The 25,003-nt window shown below is 41.4% G+C and overlaps 1 protein-coding gene across 3 annotated transcripts in view; it reads left to right on the top strand.

Moving 5' to 3' along the window:
- CSMD1 (CUB and Sushi multiple domains 1) overlaps positions 1 to 25,003 on the top strand; it is a 2,066,326-nt gene that overhangs the window by 1,502,033 nt on the left and 539,290 nt on the right. For all 3 annotated transcript variants that reach the window (XM_025272930.3, XM_044938991.2, XM_044938996.2), the window contains one exon: positions 6,564 to 6,685. In XM_025272930.3, coding sequence (XP_025128715.3) covers positions 6,564 to 6,685 — 122 coding nt within the window. The remainder of the gene's footprint in view (positions 1 to 6,563; positions 6,686 to 25,003) is intronic.

Raw genomic sequence — 25,003 nt, forward strand, 5'->3', positions numbered from 1 at the left:
AGTTTGGATATTCCTGATGCACTCTGAACTTTTAAAGCAGCCCTCATATTGATCATCTCAGCCACATGTTCTAAAATCAGCCATCTATCAAATGCAATACAATGCCCCTGGGCTGAGCACTGAACACATTATGAGATTTCAGATCAGTCAATTAAGGAAAGGCTGATTCTCGAGGTTCCGATCTTCGTGAAGGGTCTCTAACTCTTAAGTAATTATCATGCCTTCTCCACGGGAGGATTATTGGATAGAAGCATTTGATAAATTGCAGTGAGTCAGGAGGCATCGTTCACATCTGGACAGTGGGTCCTAAGCCAATGCTTACATTAGCTAATTAACCCTGAGGATGGGGGATGTTACCTTTTCTTCCTGTTAGCACACAGATGAATGGTTGCCATAGCTCAGTAATTATACAAGTGATCTTGTTTAAAATTATACTTACTTCATTTAGGGATATGAAAACAACCATTATGATTTTTCACAGGGTAAAATATTATGAGCTGTTTGAAACTGTATAAGTATCTTTAACTGACGATAATTTTTTTTTAATAAGCAAACAAAATAGAGAAGAAGAGGATGCACTTGTATTTTTTTGAGTAAAATGTTTCAGCTGGCATTTATTCCATCAGTGTTTGAGCAGGGTAAATAGAGAGAATTTCTTTTAATGCTAATGCACATTAATCTGTGGAATTAATATTTTTAGTTGCTCTCTGAGTTGACAAGGCACATAAGAAAAGTGAAGTGGCTTTTGCAGTTGTAACTGTGGTTGCATGGATGCCACTTAGAGCCTCAGAGGGTCACAGAATAGAGCTATTATTATCTCAGGATTCCACGTCAGGTTAGCCCAGCAGTATCCTTACCTTATTAACTTGTCACTTACTGAGAACTTTACAGTGTAATCTTCCCTACTCATATTTCCTCTCCATACAGAAATGACCTTTTAAATAGTAGTGGAAAGACCATTTATACCTGAAAGATGACTTCATTCTACCAGACTAAGGGTCCAGAGTCAATTTGAAAACTGTATTTTAATACTGATTATTATATCAGATGGCAATGAGCCCATAGATTTAAAGAAACATACACTTTAAAGGAAAAGAAAACAACAACTTCTTTGTCATAGATATAAAAAAAAAATCTATGCACTCTGAACTTTTAAAGCAGAACTTATATTGATTATCTCAGCCACATGTTCTAAATTCAACCATCAAAAGCAATAAAATGCCTATAGTCTGAGCACTGCACATATTATGAGATTTCAGATCAGTCAATTAAGGAAGGAATTGACCTTAACTGAGAGCTCTTAGGATTTACTCTAAGAATTTTCATATATAACAGACATTGGTATATTTAGTACATTTATCACGTTGTACATTACATTCCTAGGACTGATTTGTCTCATAACTAGAGCTTTGTACCATCTGACCACCTTCTTCCAATCCTCCCCTCCCCTGTTCCGCACCCCTTAGTAACCACAAATCTCATCTATTTTTATGAGTTTGTTTGTGAAGTGTAATTGTCTAGAACACCATGTTAATTCCTGTTACCCAATATAGTGATTCCATATTTCTATAAAGTACAAAATTATCATGATAATTAGTCGTTATCATATATCACCATAAAAAGTTATTAAATTATTATTGGCTATATTCCCTAAGCTATGACTCATTTATTTGATGACTGGAATTTTGTACCTCTTAATTTCTCACACTTTTACTTTAATTCCAGGGAATTTGGATAAATTTCTGTTTTCGCTTTTAGACTTCTAAGGATATGTACTCTTTACTTGAATGTCACTTGGGAGAAAAACATGTTTTTCTCTATTTCTTATTAAGTTACTGAAGATACCAAAGTCATGTATTTTTATGACACTGCTCTCAAATTCACCTGACATAAAATGACTTGGAAACCAGTGTTGCTGCTGCTGCTGCTGCTAAGTCGCTTCAGTCGTGTCCGACTCTGTGCGACCCCATAGACGGCAGCCCACCAGGCTCCCCCATCCCTGGGATTCTCCAGGCAAGAACACTGGAGTGGGTTGCCATTTCCTTCTCCAATGCATGAAAGTGAAAAGTGAAGGTGAAGTCGCTCAGTCGTGTCCGACTCTTAGCGACCTCATGGACTGCAGCCTCCAACTCTTAGCAACCTCATGGACTGCAGCCTATCAGGCTCCTCCGTCCATGGGATTTCCCAGGCAAGAGTACTGGAGTGGGGTGCCATTGCCTTCTCCAGGAAACCAGTGTTAACTGGGTGCTAATAATGCTCCTGGAACATGCCTGGGGTGTTTCTGACAGCCTGCCTGCATTTGTAGTCTTCCTTCTGCCTGGAATGCTTCTCCCCCAGACCCCCAGGTGGTTCTCCATCCTGCACCCACCATCAGATGTCATCTCATCCAAACCCTTCCGTGCTCACCCTCTTCCAGATGCTCTGTGAACCCTGACTCTGCTTCCCTGCAGAAGTCGAGTGTCCTCCTGCCATTAGACGTCTGTGTGGTTAATCCCCTGATGCAGGCGTGGAGCTTAAGTTTTTCTCTCTTTGCTGCATCCTCTGTGCTGGAAACAGCACCCAACTCTCAGTGAGCACTCACTGTGCATTTTCTTTTTACTACCTGTGCTATGCTCTACTTACATTCCTTCCTCCAACCCTTACAGAAATCGTGGATGAAGTTATGATTGTTATAATAAGTGGATTACCCGAGAGGCTTAAAATTAAATAATTTAAGATAACACATCTGATAGCTTCATAAACCAGATCTGGAACTCAAGAGTGATTCAGAAAAGCAAGCTCTTAACCTCTGGCATACTTTCTCCATTTTGGCTGAGTCTGGATATGGACATAAAATTGGTGGTTTTCTTTTAAATTCTACACGAGTCACACTATCCAATATAATTCTTAATTTGCTTTTAAAAAGCTTCTGAGTCCAGATATCCTATTAATTCAAGTTTAATCAATTAGAATATTCTTCTCTTCAATTTAATTTCATTAAGTAGTTACTATAGAGTGACAAAGATTCCCGGAACTGATTGAACATAAATAGATAAATTTCTACTTCAAGTTGCGTAAGATAAATCATGTGAAACAAATACATGTTATACTTAATAAATACTCAATGATTAATGGATAAATAGCACATATTGGCATTCAAAACTGGTTAGTTTTCTTCTCCCTTTCCACTTTCCTTCTTTATATGTTATATTTCCAGTGATCATTTTGTAAATTCTAGTTTAATTTTAAAAACATAAGATATAAGTAAAATTTGAGTTTACAAATTTAGAACACTGTCACATAAGTACTATTAACTGTACATTAATTAGATCATGGTTATTATCAAAGAACATCTATTAAGCATTTTTAAGATTTCTGTGCAAATTACTTTACGTTAGGTGTTATATTTCCAAAAAGATTCAGACACAGGGGAATGCCTTGGCAAGAGCAGAAAGTGGCGAGTGTGTACTCAACTCTAAAATGTGTAAATGTGTGTATACATTTCCATTATGGGAATGTATTTATATCTTGCTGTAAAGACTTGCTTGACACTGGCATATTGTAATTACCTAATTATTTGCTTAATTAAATACTTTGTTGACTAATTGAATATGTGTTTAGCACAGAAGCAACTGTTTGGGAAGCAGGTCCTGGTCTCCAAGGATACAGTGAGATTGCTTATCACAATCAGAGCAGGTCACTAAGCCTTCTAGTGTCTGAGCAGCTGCACAGCCCTTCTGGGGAGGAGTGAGGAGTCAGCAGAGTCCAGGAGTGGAGAGAGATGGGCAAGGGGGGAAAGCTTCAGAGTCAAATCATACAGTCTTCTGATCATCAGTCCAGTTTGTACTCAGTTATAGCGACAAACTGCAGCTTGCGAAGCAGCATAGATGTGGTTAGTAGATAAACTGAGGCCACCCGCCCACCTTCTACAGAAGGGTCTGCACACCCTCACCATCCTAACTGAGCATGACCCTCGGGCCGGTGGCAGAAACTCCCTCCACAATCATTCCCAGAGCTTACAAATTTAGAACACTGTCACATAAGTAACATTAAATGTACATTAATTAGATCATGGTTATTATCAAAGAACATTTATTAAGCATTTTTAAGATTTGCTTAAAATTCTGGCCTGCTGATGTTCACTCACAGGATACACTGCAATGCAGATTTAGTCCTGGTTTACCTCTAATCTCTGTGGCTCTTCTGTGTTCTTCTCTGGCTCTTCTTATCTTTTTCAAAGCCTGGGTGTTTGACAAACATGACAGAGAGTGAAGGCAATGGAAGACAATTAGCCTTACTGTGCTGGAAGCTGATGGAAGGAAGAAGAGGGGAGTGACAGGCAGGAGAGGCGTTCGCTCTGCTGCCCTCTCTCAGCAGCTCAGGGAGATCGCAGCTTAGTCTGAGCCTTTCTGCCACAGAACCAGAGCATAGAGAGAAAACCCCAGACAGGGTGTCTGCAGGAGAAGTAGAAGAGAATGTCCAGTCTGCGCTTCAGCCTCTGTGCAGACTTGGAGAATGGCACATAGAGATCATGGTAACTCAAGACACGTTGCTATTATCTGGTAGAGACTCTACACATGGGAGGTTGTACTTTGGGTTGTCACCAATAGCAAATCTGGTGCTATTTGTGACTAGTTGTGACTAGTAGCAAAGCCTTGATACAAGAAAATAGTACCTAATGAATTGTAATTGGTGTGATGATGATAGGATCATCACACAATGAAAAGGAAGACAATTAGAATGTGGACAACTTAAAAAAATCAAGACTGAGGTACCAGCTAAAAGTGTCAACAATTCCCCAAGAAAGAGGATTAGAACTAACTACTTAGACTATCAGTCTACTCCAAAACTGCAGCAACAAGTATCTATGGGGATAACTATTAAATACCGGGAATTGTTCTAATTGTTGAGATTACACGTAGTAAGCAAAAGAAAACAAAACAAAATCCCTGCCATGAATATTCTCACATATTTCATTTCAGCTGATTATTTTGATGTCTTAATTAAAAGAATGAGTAGAAAAAACTTCAAAAGTTAATTTATTAGGAAAATGTACTGCAAAAAATATGGACAGTTCTAAGAAAAAAAAATGCATATTAATTTGACAACTTTTGGTGAAAAATACCTCTGAAGGGACTGGATTCACAACTCACTCTGTATGAAACACAATACCATCTATGCAGTATGGGGAGGGAGGAGGGAGGAGGGTTCAGGATGGGGAACACGTGTATACCTGTGGCAGATTCATGTTGATATATGGCAAAACCAATACAATATTGTAAAGTTAAAAAATAAAAAAAATAAAATAAAATTTTAATTAAAAAAAATAAAAAAGAAAATGTGCTAGTTTCCTATGAATATTTTACTAATAGTTATCTCTCTAAAAATATAATCACTAATAATCCTATCTCCCCAAGCAGTGGGTAAGATGAATTTCATGAAGATGAATTTCATAAGTCAAGTTAGAGGTCAGGCTTCAAAGCAGACAACTTGGACCCATGGCCATCGACGGGCTGTCAGATTTGGCGAACTTTCCAGCAGAGTGGCAGCTGGGGCTAATGACGGGAGGAGTACAAATTGTCAGCGGGAATGTAGCACATTAGTTCCCCACAGTACACATCCTTCAGATGAGTTTGTCTTTAAGTTTGAAATGCTTAGACTAGCACTTGGATAATATTAGTTCAAAATTCCTTTACTTGCACTACACTGTGTTTGTCAGCTCTTCCGTATGAAATTTCACAAAGTAGGAATGTGTAACACAAAGGTAAGTTGACTCAAATTTTATTGTAAACTATTTTTCTAAGGTTTTTCTAATTAATACCAGTAATATTGTTGTTGCTATGTAGTCGCTCAGTCATGTCTGAATCTTTTGCTACCCCTTCATGGACTGTGGCCCAGTGCAGCCAAAAATAAGTAAATAAATTTAAAAATAGAAAGGTTGAGGTTGTGGGGGCTGGGATTACTTATGCAAGGACATATCCTGTTGGGCATAGTTGAGACGTTAATTCCGGTCTCCTGAATTCGTATTGCATTGTGTGCACCCAAACGCCTTATCAGACCCTCTCTGCAGGAGTCAGAATGGGGCCCGAAATGAGTTAATTTGACATTGTCAAGGTGCTGTTGTCGGGATTCTCCGGTGGCTCAGATGGTAAAGAATCTGCCTGCAATGCAGGAGACCTGAGTTCAATCCCTGGGTAGGGAAGATCCCCTGGAGAAGGAAACAGCAACCCACTCCAGTATTCTTGCCTGGAAAAATCCCATGGATGGAGGAGGCTGGTGGGCTACAGTCCATGGGGTCACAAAGAGTCGGACACAACTGAGCGACTTCGTTTCACTTCAAGGTGCTGTTGTCAGCTCATTCTGTGAAGGGTAACGCTTTGGGAAATGTAATAAAGAGTTCTAGGTAAGCATTGCAAGTACCAAGCAAAGGTTCTGAAGGCTGAGCAAAATCTACTTGCCAATTTGATTTCACAGTTTTTTATCGCAGTCGCACAAGAGCTAACTTGAAGTTCCACGTGCATTTTGTGTCTTTACCACACAGATGAAATCCTGTAGAAAATAACATCCTCTCTGTGTATTTCTAGCAAGAACATGTGGATCGAATCTGCGTGGGCCCAGTGGCATCATTACCTCTCCTAATTACCCGGTTCAGTATGAAGACAATGCTCACTGTGTCTGGGTCATCACTACGACGGACCCTGACAAGGTAAGACTCTCAGCTCCCCTCTGTACATCTGAGCAGCTCAACTCTCTACCATGACAACTGTTTACCATGAACATCCTGGTGAGTGCCACACACCCTTACATCTTGCTTGAATTGAAAATCTGCTGCTTCATGGCGTGTCAGTCTATCTGCCTTCGTTGGAAATCTAGGATGCAGTTATAAAGTACTCTCAGTGTGCCTGCCTCCTACTGCTTCTGAAGGTTACATCTATGTTATGGTTTTATTTCCAGTTTGATTGTCATATAACAGTTGACACACGACATTGTTTTAGTGTAAGGTGTGCAACATAATGATTTGATATGTATTTATATTGAAAACTGGTTACTGCGATGTTTAGTTAACATGTATCACCTTGTATAGTTAAAATATTTTTTCTTATGATGAGAACTTTTCATCCCAGTAGCAGTCAGTAATCAGTTGATGACCTCCGGGTGGAATGTGGGGAGTGAAAGAGGAGAATCCGTGGGCAGGTGGTTTTAATTCTCTTAACACTGTGTACACATGGCTTCCCCTGTGTAAACCCCTTCCAGAATGGCTTTGGGGTGGGTGGTGAAACCCTGGCCAGAATGGGCACAAGGTCCAGCCTCCCGGGGGAGTCTCAGTGAACATCCACTGTCCTTGCATAATTACTGATGATAACACCCTTCTTTATTCTCCTAATCATCCCAGGTTGGAACAATTAGATTCTAAGTTCTCTCTACCTGGAAACAGGGAAAGGGCCTCAGAAACCAGCCCTTTATGGGAAGAGAGAATGGGTTTGGCTCTGGGTATAGTAAGAGTGAGGGGCTTGCTGTATCTCCAAATGTGTGTCCCTTGGAGAAGTCAGCTTGGGATTCCCAGGTGTGTCCTTAGCTGCTGAAACCTGGGATGAGTGTGACATCATGCAGAGAGGCCAGAGAGAGCCAAAGAGAGTCCTGCTGGTGGCATCACGTTTCTCTCAGGGCTGTTGGAGGGTTCGCTTGGCTCCACCATGAGTGATGGTGATCTTGCAAGCAGAAGTATCCACGTCAAGTTTTGAAATACTAAACTCTTATATGGATGATGCCCTGGCATTTCAGCACGAAAGCAGAAGCTCTAGATGAAATCTTCAGGGAATTTGGTTAACTCCCTCCCAATAGTTTACAATTCATTTACATCCAGATTACATATGGATAATCATAAATATTCTTCTATATGAAAGATACCCCTATATATCAGTGTTTCTATTTATTTCCTGTTGTCAGCTGACAAAAGGCACAACCTGAAAGCTGAGGATTAGTGTCGTTTGGAGGGCAGAGAGAGGACGTAGGGGCTTCCCTGGTGGCTCAGTGGTAAGGAAACTGCCTACAATGCAGGAGATGCAGGAGACGTGGATTCGATCCTGAGTCAGGAAGATCCCCTGGAGGAGGGAATGCCAGCCCATTCCAGTATTCTTGCCTGGAGAATCCCATGGACAGAGGAGTCTGGGAGTCAGGCTTCTCTGACTGAGGAGACACGACTGAGTGACGAAGCAGGCATGCACACATGGAGGATGTATGCCCGTGAAATGGGCTCTCAGATGACTGCCGGGGGCTGTTCAGGGCAAGTCAGGGAGGAGCCAGGATATTTATCAGTTTTTTGGAGAAAAATAGGTAGTCAAACATCAAAAGATTACTGTTAATAGAAGAAAAACAGACATTTGAATTTAGTGAATTTTAGCTCTTTTCTATCCTTGGGAAGATGTGGAGCCTGGACTCAGTGGAATCCCTGCTTGGATGCACATCTTAACCTTCCAGGGCCAGTGTTCTGCTTTCCTCCACCTTGAGTGCCCCCACGGGGCAGAGACTGGGGGCTTGATGGACACAACGTCCTTCATTTACTGACGTGGCAGGCGACATTCTCTGTCCACACTGTATGTACTAGAATGACCAAAATCTCTGCAGACAAAAGCAGCTTAGAGTTACTCTTGTCTAACCCCTTCATTTGACAGCAAGGAAGCTGAGACCCAGAAAGCTAAGATTTCAGAGCTGTTTATTCCTATTGCAGGATAGAAACATGCGTGCTCTTTGCAGAGCTCTGATAGCCTCTTCGTCAGCTTTCTTCCTCCTGGAAAAAGAGTCATTTCTTTTGCAGCTATCTGTTCCATTATCACTGTGATGAGAACCACAAGGAAATGAAGCGGTAGGTTATTCAGTGCAGTGATAGGATGCTCTTGGCTGTAGGTAATAGAAGAGCTGACTAAAAGCCAAACGTTTTTAGGGAAATGTTGTTTCATGCAATGAAAGGGCAGAGCCAGGGAGATTCCAGGTTTAATTAAGAAGCTGAGGGCTCTGGTGTGTGCCTTTTTCTCTGCTTTGCTCTCTGAGTAGTGATCACATACCCCCTTAGGTCACAAGATGCTACCATACCATCACATTCAATGCTCAAGGAAGAAACACTGCATGTCTTCCTGAGAAATGGCAGGAATTGTCTAGAAACTCCTAGATGCTCCCCTTAAGACCACCTGAGCTAGATGTCCATGCTCAAGATACTGAGCAGCTGGAGGAAAGAACCATCTGGAAGTCAGAGAAAGGGTCGGTGGTTGTTGCTGACAAGTCATGTCTACCACACACAGACAAGCAAAAGGTCGAGGGAAGAGTTTTCAGTTATCACCAGATTCCTCTTTTGCTTTTGAAATGTTTCACGTCCCATTATCTTCCTGTTCCATGGGACACCAGTGGGCTAACATTAGTTAAAACTCATGAAATTTGTTCCTTGGTATTTTGAAGTTGATTTTAAAACCTGGCCAAGCTGCAAAATGACAAATGAAATAATGAATTTATGCAGTTTGGGTTTATGGATTTCTCAATTATACAAGTTCACTTTTCTCTCTCATGTTTGTGCACACTTACATAGGTTTTTGTAAAGGCTTCGTATATATTTTGTTGACTCTGAACACATAACAATTAAAAGTTAAATTTCAGGAATTTTGTGTTAAACTGCTCCAGAAATTTATTTGCCTTCCTTCGTTTACTTTGGTGAGATGCTCAGAGAACAAGCAACGCTTCTGCATAGATAGGCTCACACGGATCCTCAAACAAGAGCACCACTTAGACACCTGAAGGCATCTCAATTAAGCAGAATTACCATCCAAATTAAGCAGCAGACATTGCTATTAAGCATAATTAGGCCTAATTTGATTCCTTGGGAGACATTCCAAATAAGGGGGTTTCCCGATTAAGTTCGTGGTGATGAAGGTATATTACATTTTGAGCATAACAGTAAAGAACAGTTACGTCAAAATTTCCAGACAACAGCTCTTGCTAGAATACTAACAGCATTCTAGACAAGAAGGGTTGGTACACCTCGGTTTGTTGTTTGACATGCTTTGTAAATTTTTAAGAAATAGGGTAGAATAGGAATCTAAAATCGATTTCCAAATTGATGAGTCAATTAGAGATGAGTTAATAAACTCCTCTTTTGTTGAAAGATTAGCCCTCTCATGGTGACTTACACTCTTTCCTGGTCTTAGACCTGCTTTGACAATTATATAACCATGTTCCACGTGTCAGTTTATACCAAGTGTTAACATAAAACGGCTCATACAGAGTAGTCATTGCGGGAAGTTCATTGTGTCTCTTAGTAACGTATGTTGTAAATACAAGATTGTGGAATGCCAAGTTAAATCCATTCACTTACATATGTTTGTTTATATATATATAATTATCATAATATATATTAGGTTAAGATACACATTATATATAATGCATATTTGGAGAATTATATGTGTTAATATGTGTATTATATTAATATGCATATATTAGGAAAACATGCTATGTAGCAGAAAGTTTAAAAGAAATAGTTCCTCAAGAAGATTCACTTTAGTAGAGAAGTGGGTTTCTAAACACTCAATTGTATTGTTCTTGCTGAACTAGCCCAGTAGAAATTCAGTAAAAATTAACACAGTAATATGATATTTATTAATATATTTCATTATAGGTACATTCAACTATCCATATTTTCTGAGATAAAACATCTTCTGAGGATGCCTGTGATCAAATTCTTAAGAAAGTAATCTGTGGTTAGTGAACCACAGATTATGGGAACTTTGAGCAAATGCTCTCAAACATTTATCACTGGGGTTTTCATTGAAAGGATTAAACATGGAAGACAGCTTTCCTTAGAATCCTTTGATATGTGGATATTGTGCATGTGTTTTTCTCTAATACATTTGGCCGGCAAAATTTCAGTACCTAATTTTAATTTGAGCTCTTCAGAGAGTAGTGTTTTTGTTGGTGTTAAACTCAGGATTGAAGTGATTTAAGGCATTTAAACTTTGTCTTATGTGGTTTGTCCACTGAACTCTGTTATGTGGTTCATTCAGGCTGCTATAACAAAGTATCGCAGACTAGATGTCTGATATGAAAAACAGATGTTTAATGTCTAACAGCTTTGAACCCCAGTGCATCCTTACGGTGTTTACAGCTCCCGCTTCTGAAGGTTGTTGTGAAGAGCATAAAGTCAGTGTAAAGCACCTGAACACAGTTCTCCAGACACTACACAAGTGCCTCCTTCCTCACCTCCTCTCAGTTCCGCCTCCCTCACCTCCCCCTCCTGCTTTCATTATCACTACTGACTACATTCAATGAGATATAAGTGGAACCTGCATGGCAGCTATTGCTGCCAGGTGTCAGTGCAGGGCACGAGGGCAGGACATCATACTGCCCACAGTCGTCTGCACAGATCTGAAGGTCACAAGATTGGAAGTGGGAGACCTCAGGACTTCATTTCAATTATGAGACAGGAGGAACCTACATGGGGCTTCCCAGGTGCTGCTTGTGAAGAAGCTGGCTGCCAGGGAAGGAGATGCACGAGTCATGGACCTGATCCCTGGTTTGGGAAGATCCCCTGCAGAGGGAAATAGCAACCCACTCCGGTATTCTTGCCTAAAAAAATTCCATGGACAGAGGAGCCTGGAGGGCTATAGTCCATGGGGTTGCAAAGAGTTGGACACAGATGAGCAACTGAACATAGAGACCTAAATCAGAACAATGAGCAACATCAGATTTGGAGAGAAGAAAATGGATTCGAGATATATTTAAGGGCTGGCAGATGACACCACCCTTATGGCAGAAAGTGAAGAGGAATTTAAAAGCCTCTTGATGAAAGTTAAAGAGGAGAGTGAAAAAGCTGCTTTAAAACTCAACATTCACAAAACTAAGATCATGGCATCTGGTCCCATCACTTCATGGGAAATAGATAGGAAAACAGTGGAAACAGTGTCAGACTTTGTTTTCTGGGGCTCCAAAATCACTGCAGATGGAGACTGTAGCCATGAAATTAAAAGACGCTTACTCCTTGGAAGGAAAGTTATGACCAACCTAGATAGCATATTAAAAATCAGAGATATTACTTTGCCAACAAAGGTCCATCTAGTCAAGGCTATGGTTTTTCTAGTGGTCATATGTGGATGTGAGAGTTAGACTGTGAAGAAAGCTGAGCGCCGAAGAATTGATGCTTTTGAACTGTGGTGTTGGAGAAGACTCTTGAGAGTCCCTTGGACTGCAAGGAGATCCAACCAGTCCATTCTGAAGGAGATCAATCCTGGGTGTTCTTTGCAAGGACTGATGCTAAAGCTGAAACTCCAATACTTTGGCCACCTCATGCAAAGAGTTGACTCATGGAAAAGATTCTGATGCTAGGAGGGATTGGGGGCAGGAGGAGAAGGGGATGCCAGAGGATGAGATGGCTGGATGGCATCACTGACTTGATGGACATGAGTCTGAGTGAACTCCGGGAGTTGGTGATGGACAGGGAGGCCTGGCGTGCTGCGATTCATGGGATCGCAAAGAGTCGGACACGACTGAGCAACTGAACTGAAGTAGTCACAGCAATTTATACACCGATGAGTAACTTAATAAGTAACTCAATATCTTAAGACAAATAAGAAAATTTGCTTTATGGTCACTGCTTGTATGAAAATACAACTGTTTATCAGCACCCTTTGGGAGGAAGGAGTGTTCACTTCTTTTATTATTATTCAGTGGATTTTGTACATAATTTGAAGTAACAAATCCATACAGATGCAGAAAAGGCATTTGTCTGCATTCACAACATTTTAAGAGGTTTTGAAGTGGAATTTGAATAGATATAGTTCATTGGGTTTTCTTTCCCCACTGAGGGAGCCACACATCAGTGGAGAGCCAGGGTCGAATGTCACACCTCATCACATCCTGTGTTTCCCTCACAGATGCCGCCACGGGGTCTATTTAACTGTCCCCTCACTTTTCTCAAAGGTCACTGACCTCTGTGGGGAAAGCCTGTTCCCTGCCAGCTTCCCTTCACTGCACATTCGGAGAGGCTCCCTTAGATTCTTCTAGGTCATCATCATCCGTCTTCTGTTAGGATCCGTTACTTGTTCCTTGTCCACCCTCCAGGACATCCCCTCTGAACCAGCTCTCTTGTCATCAGCGTCCTCCCGATCATCACTGTTTAGTATTTGCAACTCCGTTCCTGAACTGAGTTGGGTTCTAGTGACTGCTTCCTCCTCAGGCCTCTGGACTTGCCCTTCTCAACATCCTGTCTTTTCTGTCTCAGGCACACCTGCACTCTCTTCATTTTGCTCAGCTCTGACTCGATTTCTTAAGTCAAATTTACTTATTTTTATATCTCTTCTTGGCACTCAAAAGAAAATAGAAAAGAAGGTGTGTGCTTTTGATTTGGTTGCATTTTTAAGCCAAACTGAATTACACACATATACACATACACACATGTGTGTATAATACATTCACACACACACGATGGAGACAGCATTAGTAGTGGGCAGACTATGTTAAGAGGTGAAGGATGCCTGTGGGGATGTAGACAAAGGCTTCATGTAGGCAGCAATAATTGTATTGAGTTGGCCACAAAGTTCATTCAGATTTTTCCATAAAATTTTACAGAAAAATCTAACAAACTTTTGATTCTTGGTCCTAGGGACAGAAAGGTGGAGAAGGCTTGATATTTGTTCTGTTTTCTGTAAATGGTGTGTGTGTGTGTGAGAGAGAGAGAGAGAGAGAGAACGTGCTTTATAATAAAGTGAGACAGAAATGCAAGTTTTCATGAGGCTCTGTGGTTCCCTAGTTATGTCTTATACTCCGAGTTAACTTTGCACCCCTCGGAATTGCTCAGATTTCCTTTGTCTTTGTGCTTCACCCACTCAGCTACTGCTGCTGCTGCTGCTAAGTTGCTTTAGTCGTGTCCGACTCTGTGCAACCCCATAGACAGCAGCCCACCAGGCTCCCCCATCCCTGGGATTCTCCAGGCAAGAACACTGGAGTGGGCTGCCATTTCCTTCTCCAATGCATGAAAGTGAAAAGTGAAAGTGAAGTCGCTCAGTTGTGTCCAACTCCTAGCGACCCCATGGACTGCAGCCTCTGTCCATGGGATTTTCCAGGCAAGAGCACTGGAGTGGGGTGCCATTGCCGTCTCCACTCAGACTTTTCATTTAAATACATCCCCCTCTGCACCCTTTCTCCTTTTCAGTGCTCTTCTTATTTAAACACAACAGTAGTTATACAAGTAGCCAAACAGCATCTATTTATTCAGCAAATCTTTGAGTTCATAGTCCTATAGATAGTTGAGAAGAGTTATGAACAGTGAGCGCAGGTCTGCACTCGTGGAGATTCCACCACGGAAGGAAGAACAGGAAACTCAGCCATGACCCAGCGCAGTGATATCTCTGCACCTGATGACCAGGAGCCTCGTGATGATGAAAGAGGATGGAGAAGTGATATCTGAAGGAAGTGATATCTACAAATTTAGACATTTGTAAACTAAAAGGAAAGTTAAAACTTTTTGTAATGCTTGCCACCTGGACATAACCCAGACGTATATTTTTGTTTTACTATATGGCCTTGTGTTTTTCATGTACTCAGATCCTGATTTTGTAAAAATTGGGTGGCCCTCCAAAGACTTTTATGTCACTCTATTAGAAGACAAATGGAAAAGTGTTCACAAGTGAAGCAGAAGCGGTTCTGTTTTTTTCTTCTTTTTTTCACTATCTTAAATTGAAAAAGCTAACCTTCATACTCAAGCATTGCAACTGAAAGCAGAAGAAATGGTCAAATTCCCCAAAATAGAGGGGGAAAAAATCCCCAAACAGAAATAGATTTGACCAGTTCATGACTAACTCAGAGCTAAAATTACACTTTATCTTAAGAGTTTTGAAATTTTGTTTGTTTCTCTCTTAATGGTACAAAATATCACTGTATATCTTGGGAATCTTGATTTGGATGAATAAGTTTTTATCTTTTGCAAGCAAGTCTCTCTTACATCTGAATTTCTAGCCATAATGATGGCCATTTGATACTGAATAAGTAGCTATGGCAATGGACGAGCACGCATTGCTTTATATCACCAACAAGGCAGAGAAAATAGTGCCATAATTATTGTTTTTAAATAGATATAGTTATTTCCAAGCCACTAGTCTCACAAATCTACATGCTATTTAGGTCTTAAAAATGGCCAAATATGGTAAACAAAAATGCTGCATTATAAACAGCATATTATTTGCTTAGCAACATTTGTTGTATGCAACACAAAAGGTACATTTGTTGCTATTAAGCTTGGTTGTGGGTAATACTTTGCAAGCAGTTGACTTTCCCCATATTTTGTTGCTTTCATTAAGCTGCTTTGTATTTTTGATGATGCCTGTTACCCAACTGTTTCCACCATTATGCAGACTTAAAAAGAGAATATTCCAGAGGCCTGGATACTATGTTCTGCTGTCTTCACAGTCCTCTAAGTAATGCTTTGGCATGTGTACTTGAAAGACTGTGTTAATGACTTGGGGATTGTTTCCATGGGTTTGCACTGAAGTGTGAAGCATTGATGGCTGTCAACACCAGGAGTGGGCCCCCTGAGGGTGATGGCAGTGTGGAGGAGGCCACACCCAGTTACCCTCTGGTCCTCTCTCAATGGACAAATGCTGGGCAGTTGTACTTGGAACTGAATAAACCTGCCAGCTAGCAGAAGCAGAAGCAATCACACCTTTTTTTCCAAGTGCTCACAATGGAGAATGCAATTATTTTCATTAACAGCAGACATATCCAGCACCTGCTTCACTGTTTTGTGGTTTCCTTAAAAGAAAAGGAGTGACTTTGAATTTTTTTGTGTATAATAGGAATATTTTGCTTTACTCACTTTACTAGCAGTGTGAACCAATTATATCATCTCACAGAATCCCTTCTAAATTCTATCATGACAAGCACTCTTACTTAAATTATAACAAGTACTCTTAATTAAATATTTCATGTTTAGAAAATCCACTTTGGGAATTTAGGATTCTGAATTGTTTCAATATCTGGTCCTGCTGGGTATTGTGAGGAGTCTTACATACAATGTATATGTGGAATAATACAGATTTTAAAATATCTAGAGCATAACTTTGGTAGCTACATTCATATCTTATGTGCTTTGTCCTTGAAAGTGAAAGTGTTAGTCACTCCGTTGTGTCCCACTCATTGTGACCCCACAGATTGCAGCCTGCCAGGCTCCTCTGTCCATGGGATTTGCCTGGCAAGAATATTGGAGTGAGTAGCTGTTCCCTTCTCCAGGGGATCTTCCCACCCCAGGAATCGAACCTCCATCTCATGCATTGTAGGCAGATTCTTTACCATCTGAGTCACATGGCAAAGCATGTAAGTTTATAACTTTCATATGTTACATGCTTTGTCCTTGGCCTGGATTAAAATCACCAGTTTTAACATTCTCCCATTTAACACCAGGAAAACATGATCTATTTAAATACTTGCTTTACTATGACTTTGCCTGACTTGCAGAGTCCTGTACAGATAAAATATGATTAAAATGTTCAACTATTATATAGTTCATAAAAAATGTCTGGCATGTATATATAGATAATTAAATGAATGGAAAATTCAAATTATGATTGGTACATATTTGAAAAAAAAAAAAAAACTCACTTTGAATGAAAAGTTTCCAAGAGCAAATGTATGTATACATATATATTTTTAAATGAATATGTAAAACAAGTTTATCTTGATGTAGGATTAAAGTAAATGAGCTACAATTATGTACAATCTCCAGTGAAGCAGGCTTTTAATAAGCCGCTTCAGGTGTGAAATTTTCAAGGTGGAGCTCAGGTGTGCAACTCAGATCCTGAGGCACTGCCCCGCCCCTGCCTCCCAGAGCTCCACCTCCCCGCCCCGCAAGGGAAGGGGCCAGCTGACTCCTCGGGGTGAAATCAGCTGTGCTCTCCCAGGATCACCCCAGGTCCTCCTGGCCATGTCTAGGGGACACAGTGGAGACCATGGAGCTCCACCTTGAAGCTCTTCCCCAGTGTCATGTGCTCCTGGATGCTCAGTCCAGTGCCAACCCCAGTTAGCAGCACTCTTCAGGTTTTCCTCCAGCTGCTCTGAGTCATCACCCTACTTTGTTGAGGTCCTTTAATGGACCAGAACCTAGTGGTCCAGAGTCGACGATAAGAAAGTAAAGAAGAGAAAGAGGCTGATATTCCTTGGTTTATGCAGAAAACCAATATAGTCCCTGACATGGGGCTTGGTCTGTTCACAGAGGCCTTAGGCACCCTCTCGATGGGGTGAAAGTGCAGAGCGCCTTCTCATGAGGGTCTTAGAAGCCTGGGCAGGAAAGTGAACTCAGAGGGCCTCTGAGCTTCAAAGAAATAGCCTGAGAGAGAGAAAGAAAGAAAGAGAAAGAAAGACACGGGGACCAAAGCTCTGATGGAGCAAAGGTGTTTTATTCAACATTGTGTAGGTATTTATACTGTCTTATAAGATAGCTATTTTCAGCAGAGATAAAATCAAAACTTACAAGTAATCAAAGAAACATGAGGTCAACCATGAAAGAGAGAGGGTTGTAAATAATCACTTTTACCATATGGTTCATAAAAAGGAAGAGGGTACTTATCACCTCAGACCCTGGGAGAGGCTTGCTTCTCCTGTTAATTCCTGAATATTCAGGAATTAATAAAGAACAGAGAATTCCTGACAGATCCAAAACAGCACACAGGAAGCCTCCTGTTAAATGGTTCCTGACACTACCTTCTGCTGCTATCTGGCCCAGGTTGTGTAAGCTAACCTGATATAGAAAAAAACAAAAAAAAAAGTGCCATAGAGACAATAATTAGATCATTTTCAGGCTTTCTGTGTCAGTGTGTATTTTAAGTTTCCAGTAATTCTCTCCATCTCTCCTTCCAAAGCATACCTCAGTTTTCCCCGCAGATAGCCCTCCCTGCCACGGGAAATCCCATCATTGTCCTTATATGTTAAGAGAGACCCAGTTCCTCCTTATAGAGAAGCTCTCTGTCACTCATTCTAAGGTTCATGTGATTCCTTTCAGGGATTCAGAACAGAAGTCAATGATATCATTTTTTCAAACACATGCCATAACATTTCCTTCCCATTCAACACTTGGAATGTCAATCCCCCTGTGGAATTCAGGAAGTATGTGCCCGAGTCCAACAAGGATGGATCTTCAGGGTCTCACATCAAGTTTGGGATTTGCAGGGTGGGATGACCAGGGTGCCCAGTTCACCTCCAGTGTACTCATATTTTTACCGCATCCAAGCTAGCTCTGCTTACCACAAAACAGGCCAATGAATCCGAGAAGTGGTGGGTTAAGACAAAAAAGGGACTGTATTTGGGGAGCTAACTGACAAAAAACAAGGCAGGTGAGCACCTCAAAATAACCATCTTGTCAGGGTCTGGATGCCAGGTTGTTTTGTAGCTGTTCAGTAGTTCTGTTGTGTCTGATTCTTTATGTCCCTCTTCTTCACAGTCTAGCTGAGTCAGTGATGCCATCCAGCTATCTCGTCCTCTATCATCCCCTTCTCCTCCTGACTTCTATCTTTCCCAGCATCGGGGTCTTTTCCACTGAGTCAGCTTCAGCATCAGCCCTTCCAATGAATATTCAGGGTTAATTTCATTTAGGATTGACTGCCTTGATCTCCTTGCAGTCCAAGGGACTTTGCCATTGCCCTTCTTTGAGACTGGAATGAAAACTGACCTTTTCCAGTCCTGTGGCCACTACTGAATTTTCCAAATTTGCTGGCATATTGAGTGCAGCACTTTATAATAGCATCATCTTTTAGGATTTGAAATGTATAATCATAAGGGAGGGCGATTTAGGTCATACCTGAGTGGCCCAGTGGTTTTCCCTACTCGCTTCAATTTAAGTCTGAATTTTACAAGGAGTTAATAATCCAAGCCACAGTTGTCACCTGATCTTGTTTTTGCTGATTGTATAGAGCTGCTCCAACTGCAGCTCAAAGAATATAATTAATCTGATTTCGGTATTGACCAGCTGGTGATGTCCTTGTGTAGAGTTGCCTCTTACGTTGTTGGAAGTGGGTGTTTGCTATGACCAGTGCGTTCTCTTAGCAAAACTCTGCTAGCTTTTGTCCTGCTTCATTTTGTACTCCAAGGCCAAACTTGCCTGTTACTCCATGTAACTCTTGACTTCCTATTTTTGCATTCCAGTCCCCTATGATGAAAAGGGCATCGTATTTTGGTGTTAGTTCTAGAAAGTCTTGTGGGTCTTCATAAAACCATTCAACTTCAGCATCTTTGGGATCAGTGCTTGGGGCAGAGACTTGGATTACTGTGATATTGAATGGTTGCCTTGGAAATGAATAGAGACATTCTGTCCTTTTTTCATTTTGGACTCTTTTGTGGACTATGAGGACGCTCTACTTCTTATAAGGTACTCCTGCCCACAGTAGTAGGTGTAAGTGTGATCACATCCATCTTAGTTCCCTGACTCCTAAGATGCTGATCTTCACTCTTCCCATCTCCTGTTTGACCACCTCCAATTTACCTTGATTCATGGACCTGACATTCCAGGTTCCTATGCAATATTGGTTTTTACATCATCAGAATTTACTTTCACCACCAGACACATCCAAAACTGGGAGTTACTTCTACTTTAGCTCAGCCTTTTGATTGCTTCTGGAGCTATTTCTCTGCTCTTCTCCAGTAGCATATTGGGTACCTTCTGACCTAGGGAGTTCATCTTTCAGTATCATAACTTTTTTCATATTGTTCATGAGGTTCTCAAGGCATGAATGCTGAAGTGCTTTGCTATTTCCTTCTCCAGTGGACCATGTTTTGCCAGAAGGCTCCACCATGACCTGTCCATCTTGGGTGGCCCTCTTTTGTAGAGCCAGAGACAAAGAAGCAAGGAGGAACTAAAGTCAAAAGGCAGACTAGAGAAGGAGAAGCAGTTGGGAAGTGAAAGGGTCTTCAATTTTACAAACATCTCCAAGGGAATGGCCAGCCCTTGGAGGCCTTTGTGGGTGGGGTGTGTTAATCTCTTCTATTCACAGGTGGGCAGGGACAAATTATCTCTCTATCAGCTGAAGAAAGACACTTTAGTTTATAGTCAAACAGAGGAGCAGAGTCCTCTGAGGCAAGCTCTTAAGTATAATTATAATAACAAAATCAAGGAAAAGCAAGGCAAAGAAAGATTTTCCAACATGGAGATGGAACTGGCTCCTTCTCTGCAGCAGTATCAATAGAACATCCTATCTGTGCCCATTGTCTTCAGCACAGAAGTGCTGAGACGCACGCCACAGAGTGCTTCTTGTATCAGTATCTGTATCACATGGAATAAAATACCATCCTGTGGTTTAATATCAGTCCTGAACTATGAGAAGCATAATGGATCATCAAGAAGAACTTCAGTATCTTTACTAAATATTCTGAAAACAGAGCTGTACCAATGCAGAAGTCATGATTAGGGAAGCAGAGGATGTTAACATAGTTATAATGAAAATTGTATATTCAGTAGAGTCTGTTTGCTTACCAGATTCCCAGAGGGCAGAGCAGTGCCTTTCATCCATGGTACCCTGAAGCATTTATGCACTACATCTCCCCAAAGACTTACAGCCAGGTGTATTCAGGTCAGTTCAGTTCAGTCACTCAGTTGTGTCTGACACCCTATGGACTGCAGCACACCAGACTTCCCTGTCCATCACCGACGCCCAGAGCTTGCTCAAACTCATGTCCATTGTTTAGGTGATATCATCCAACCATCTCATCCTCTGTCATCCCCTTCTCCTCCTGCCCTCAATCTTTCCCAGCATCAGGGTCTATTCAAATAAGTCAGCTCTTCACATCAGGTGGCCAAAAGATTAAAGCTTTAGCCTCAACATCAGTCCTTCCAATGAATATTCAGGGTTGATTTCCTTTAGGATTAACTGGTTGGATCTCCTTGCAGTCCAAGGGACTCTAAACAGTCTTCTCCAACACTACAGTTCAAAATCATGAATTCTTTGGCGCTCAGCTTTCTTTATGGTCCAACTCTCACATCCATACATGAATACTGGAAAAACCATGGTTTTGACTATACAGACCTTTGTTGACAAAGCAATGACTCTGTTTTTTAATATGTTGTCTAGGTTGTCTAGATTTTCTTCCAAGCAGCAAGTGTCTTTTAATTTCACGACTGCAGTCACCATCTGCAGTGATTTTGGAGCCCCCAAAATAAAGTCTCTCAGTTTCCATTGTTTCCCCATCTATTTGCCATGAAGTGATGGGAGCAGATGCATGATCTTCATCTTCTGAATGTTGAGTTTTGAAGCAGCTTTTTCACTCTCTTCTTTCACTTTCATCAAGAGACTCTTTAGTTTCTTTTCACTTTCTGCCATAAGGTTGGTGTCATCTGCATATCTGAGGTTATTGATATTTCTCCCAGCAATCTTGATTCCAGCTGGTGCTTCATCCTGCCCAGCATTTTGCATGATATACTCTGCATATGAGTTAAGTAAGCAGGGTAACAATATATAGCCTTGACATACTCCTTTCCCAATTTGAAACCAGTTTTTCCGTGTCCAAAGTGTATTAGTTTTCATAATTTGTTCATTTATCAGAACTTCTAAATATTAATTATTCAAGGATGGAAGGGGGTGGGGATACTATAATACGAAAAATGTGCCAGAAGATATTACCTAATACTACTGAGAAATTAGCTTATTTCAGAAACTTGAAGAAATTGTGCTCATTATTTTACTAAATCCTTGAAATTCCTCTACTCTACTGAAAGTGGAAGTGTTAGTCACTCACTTGTGTTTAACTTTTTGCAACTCGATGGACTGTAGCCTGCCAGGCTCCTCTGGGTATCCTGCATTGCAGGAGGAGGTGGCTCAGACATAAATTTGCAATACAGGAGACACAGGTTTGATCCCTGTGTCATGAATATCCCCTGGAGAAGGAAATGGTTGCACATTCCAGTATCCTTGCCTGAAGAGTCCCATGGTCAGAGGAGCCTGGTTGTACAGCCCGTGTGCTGACAGTGTCAGACACAACTGAGACTGTGCTCTCTCATTATTTCCTTTCCAAAGATAAGAAAACTAAATCATAGAGATGTTAGTTCAGTTCAGTCACTCAGTCGTGTTCGACTCTTTGGGACTCCATAAATCGCAGCACGCCAGGCCTCCCTGTCCATCACAAACTCCCGGAGTTCACTCAAACTCATGTTCGAGTCGGTGATGCTATCCAGCCATCTAATCCTCTGTCATCCCCTTCTCCTCCTGCCCCCAATTCCTCCCAGCATCAGAGTCTTTTCCAGTGAGTCAACTTTTTGAATAAAGTGGCCAAAGTATTCGAGTTTCAGCTTTAGCATTAATCCTTCCAATGAACACCCAGGACTGAGCTCCTTTAGAATGGACGGTTGGTTCTCCTTGCAGTCCAATGGACTCTCAAGAGTCTTCTCCAACACCATAGTTCAAAAGCATCAATTCTTCAGCACTCAGCTTTCTTCACAGTCCAACTCTCACATCCATACATGACCACTGGAAAAACCATAGCCTTGACTAGACAGATCTTTTTTGGCAAAATAATGTCTCTGCTTTTAAATATGCTATCTAGGTTGGTCATAACTTTCCTTCCAAGGAGTAAGTGTCTTTTAATTTCATGCCTGCAATCACCATCCACAGTGATTTTGGAGCAACCCCCCCCCCCCCCAAAAAAAAAAAAAGTCTGACACTGTTTGCACTGTTTCCCCATCTATTTCCCATGAAGTGATGGGACCAGATACCATGATCTTCATTTTCTGATGTTGAGCTTTAAGCCAACTTTTTCACTCTCCTCTTTCATTTTCATCAAGAGGCTCTTTAGTTCCTCTTCACTTTCTGCCATAAGGGTGATGTCATCTGCATATCTGAGGTTATTGATATTTCTCTCGTGATCTTGATTCCACCTTGTGCTTCCTCTAGCCCAGCATTTCTCATGATGTACTCTACATGTAAGTTAAATAAGCAGGGTAACGATATACAGCCTTGATGTACTCCTTGTCCTATTTAGAACCAGTCTATTGTTCCATGTCAAGTTCTAACTGTTGCTTCATGACCTGCATACAGGTTTCTCAAGAGGCAGGTAAGGTGGTCTGGTATTCCCATCTCTTTCAGAATTTTCCACAGTTTATTGTTATCCACACAGTCAAAGACTTTGGCATAGTCAATAAAGCAGAAATAGATATTTTTCTGGAACTCTCTTGCTTTTTCGATGATCCAGCAGATGTTCGCAATTTGATCTCTGGTTCCTCTGCTTTTTCTAAAACCAGCTTGAACATCTGGAAGTTCATGGTTCACATATTGCTGAAGCCTGGCTTGGAGAATTTTGAACATTACTTTACTAGTGTGTGAGATGAGTGCAATTGTGTGGTAGTTTGAGCATTCTTTGGCATTGCCCTTCTTTGGGGTTGGAATGAAAACTGACCTTTTCCAGTCCTGTGGCCACTGCTGAGTTTTCCAAATTTGCTGGCATATTGAGTGCAGCCCTTTCACAGCATAATCTTTCAGGATTTGAAATAGCTCAACTGGAATTCCATCACCTCCACTAACTTTGTTCGTAGTGATGTTTTCTAAGGCCCACTTGGCTTCACATTTCAGGATGTCTGGCTCTAGGTGAGTGATCACACCATCGTGATTATCTGGATCGTGAAGATCTTTTTTGTACAGTTCTTTTGTGTATTCTTGCCACCTCTTCTTAATATCATCTGCTTCTGTTAGGTCCATATCATTTCTGTCCTTTATCGAGCCCATCTTTGCATGAAATGTTCCCTTGGTATCTCTAATTTTCTTGAAGAGATCTCTGCTGCTGCTGCTGCTGCTGCTGCTGCTGCTGCTGCTAAGTCACTTTAGTCGTGTCCGACTCTGTGCGACCCCATAGATGGCAGCCAACCAGGTCTCCCGTCCCTGGGATTCTCCAGGCAAGAACACTGGAGTGGGTTGCCATTTCCTTCTCCAATGCATGAATGTGAAAAGTGAAGGCGAAGTCGCTCAATCATGTCTGACTCTAGCGACCCCATGGACTGCAGCCTACCATCCATGGACTGCAGGGTCCTCCGTCCATGGGATTTTCTAGGCAAAAGTACTGGAGTGGGGTGCCATTGCCTTCTCCCAAGAGATCTCTAGTCTTTCCTTTTCTGTTGTTTTCCTCCATTTCTTTGCATTGATCACTGAGGAAGGCTTTCTTATCTCTCCTAGCTAATCTTACGTCTACCTTTTTAACCACTTACCTTAAGCAGCATCAGCTCCAAATGCATCATGAAGATGATAATTCAAGTTAGATGAGGTTTATCCTGACAGATAGGCAGCCAGAAAGTTTTAAGAAATGAATCTTCCTGTGGTCACTGATGAAGGAGTCACATGAGATCTATATGCTCTTGGGTTTTCACAAAAGAAGCAGTGACTTGCTGTACCTGAACATAGACTACATATACCTAGAGTTTTAGTTTCTTTACTCATTGAGAATGAGTATTCATAGAGTATCTGTGTGTAACCCAGGGCTCAGGACAGAGCAAGTGTGGCCCCTCATGAAACTACTTCTAAATGAAATGAGAGGCAGAAATAAAGAAGCAAAGAGACAACATGATTTCAGGTGGTGACAGGTACCTTGGTGATGCAAACCAACCAGTAAGTAAACCAATAAAACTGAGCAAAGAGATAGAAACCAATGGGGTTTCTATCTGATGGGTTTTAGGTGTGATGTGCAGACAGGATGGAATGTTCAGATGGTAAAGAATCTACCTGGAATGAGGGAGACCTGGGTTCGATCCCTGGGTCGGGAGGATCCCCTGGAGGAGGGCATGACATTTCACTTCTATAGTCTTGCCTGGAGAATCCCCTGGACAGAGGAGCATGGTGGGCTACAGTCCATAGGGTCGCAACAAGTCAGAAATGACTGATCGACTAAGCACAAGGAGGCAGACAGGATGGAATGGTAGGCTCATGGGATGAGGTCACTGCAGACACGAGTTTCTGCAGCTCTTCTCTTCTTCCACAGTCTTCTTCCTCTACATGTCCCCACAGCCCTTAAACATTCTGAAGTTTGTCTTCAG

Source organism: Bubalus bubalis, chromosome 1, assembly GCF_019923935.1.
Source record: "Bubalus bubalis isolate 160015118507 breed Murrah chromosome 1, NDDB_SH_1, whole genome shotgun sequence".
Classification (NCBI taxonomy): Eukaryota; Metazoa; Chordata; class Mammalia; order Artiodactyla; family Bovidae; genus Bubalus; species Bubalus bubalis.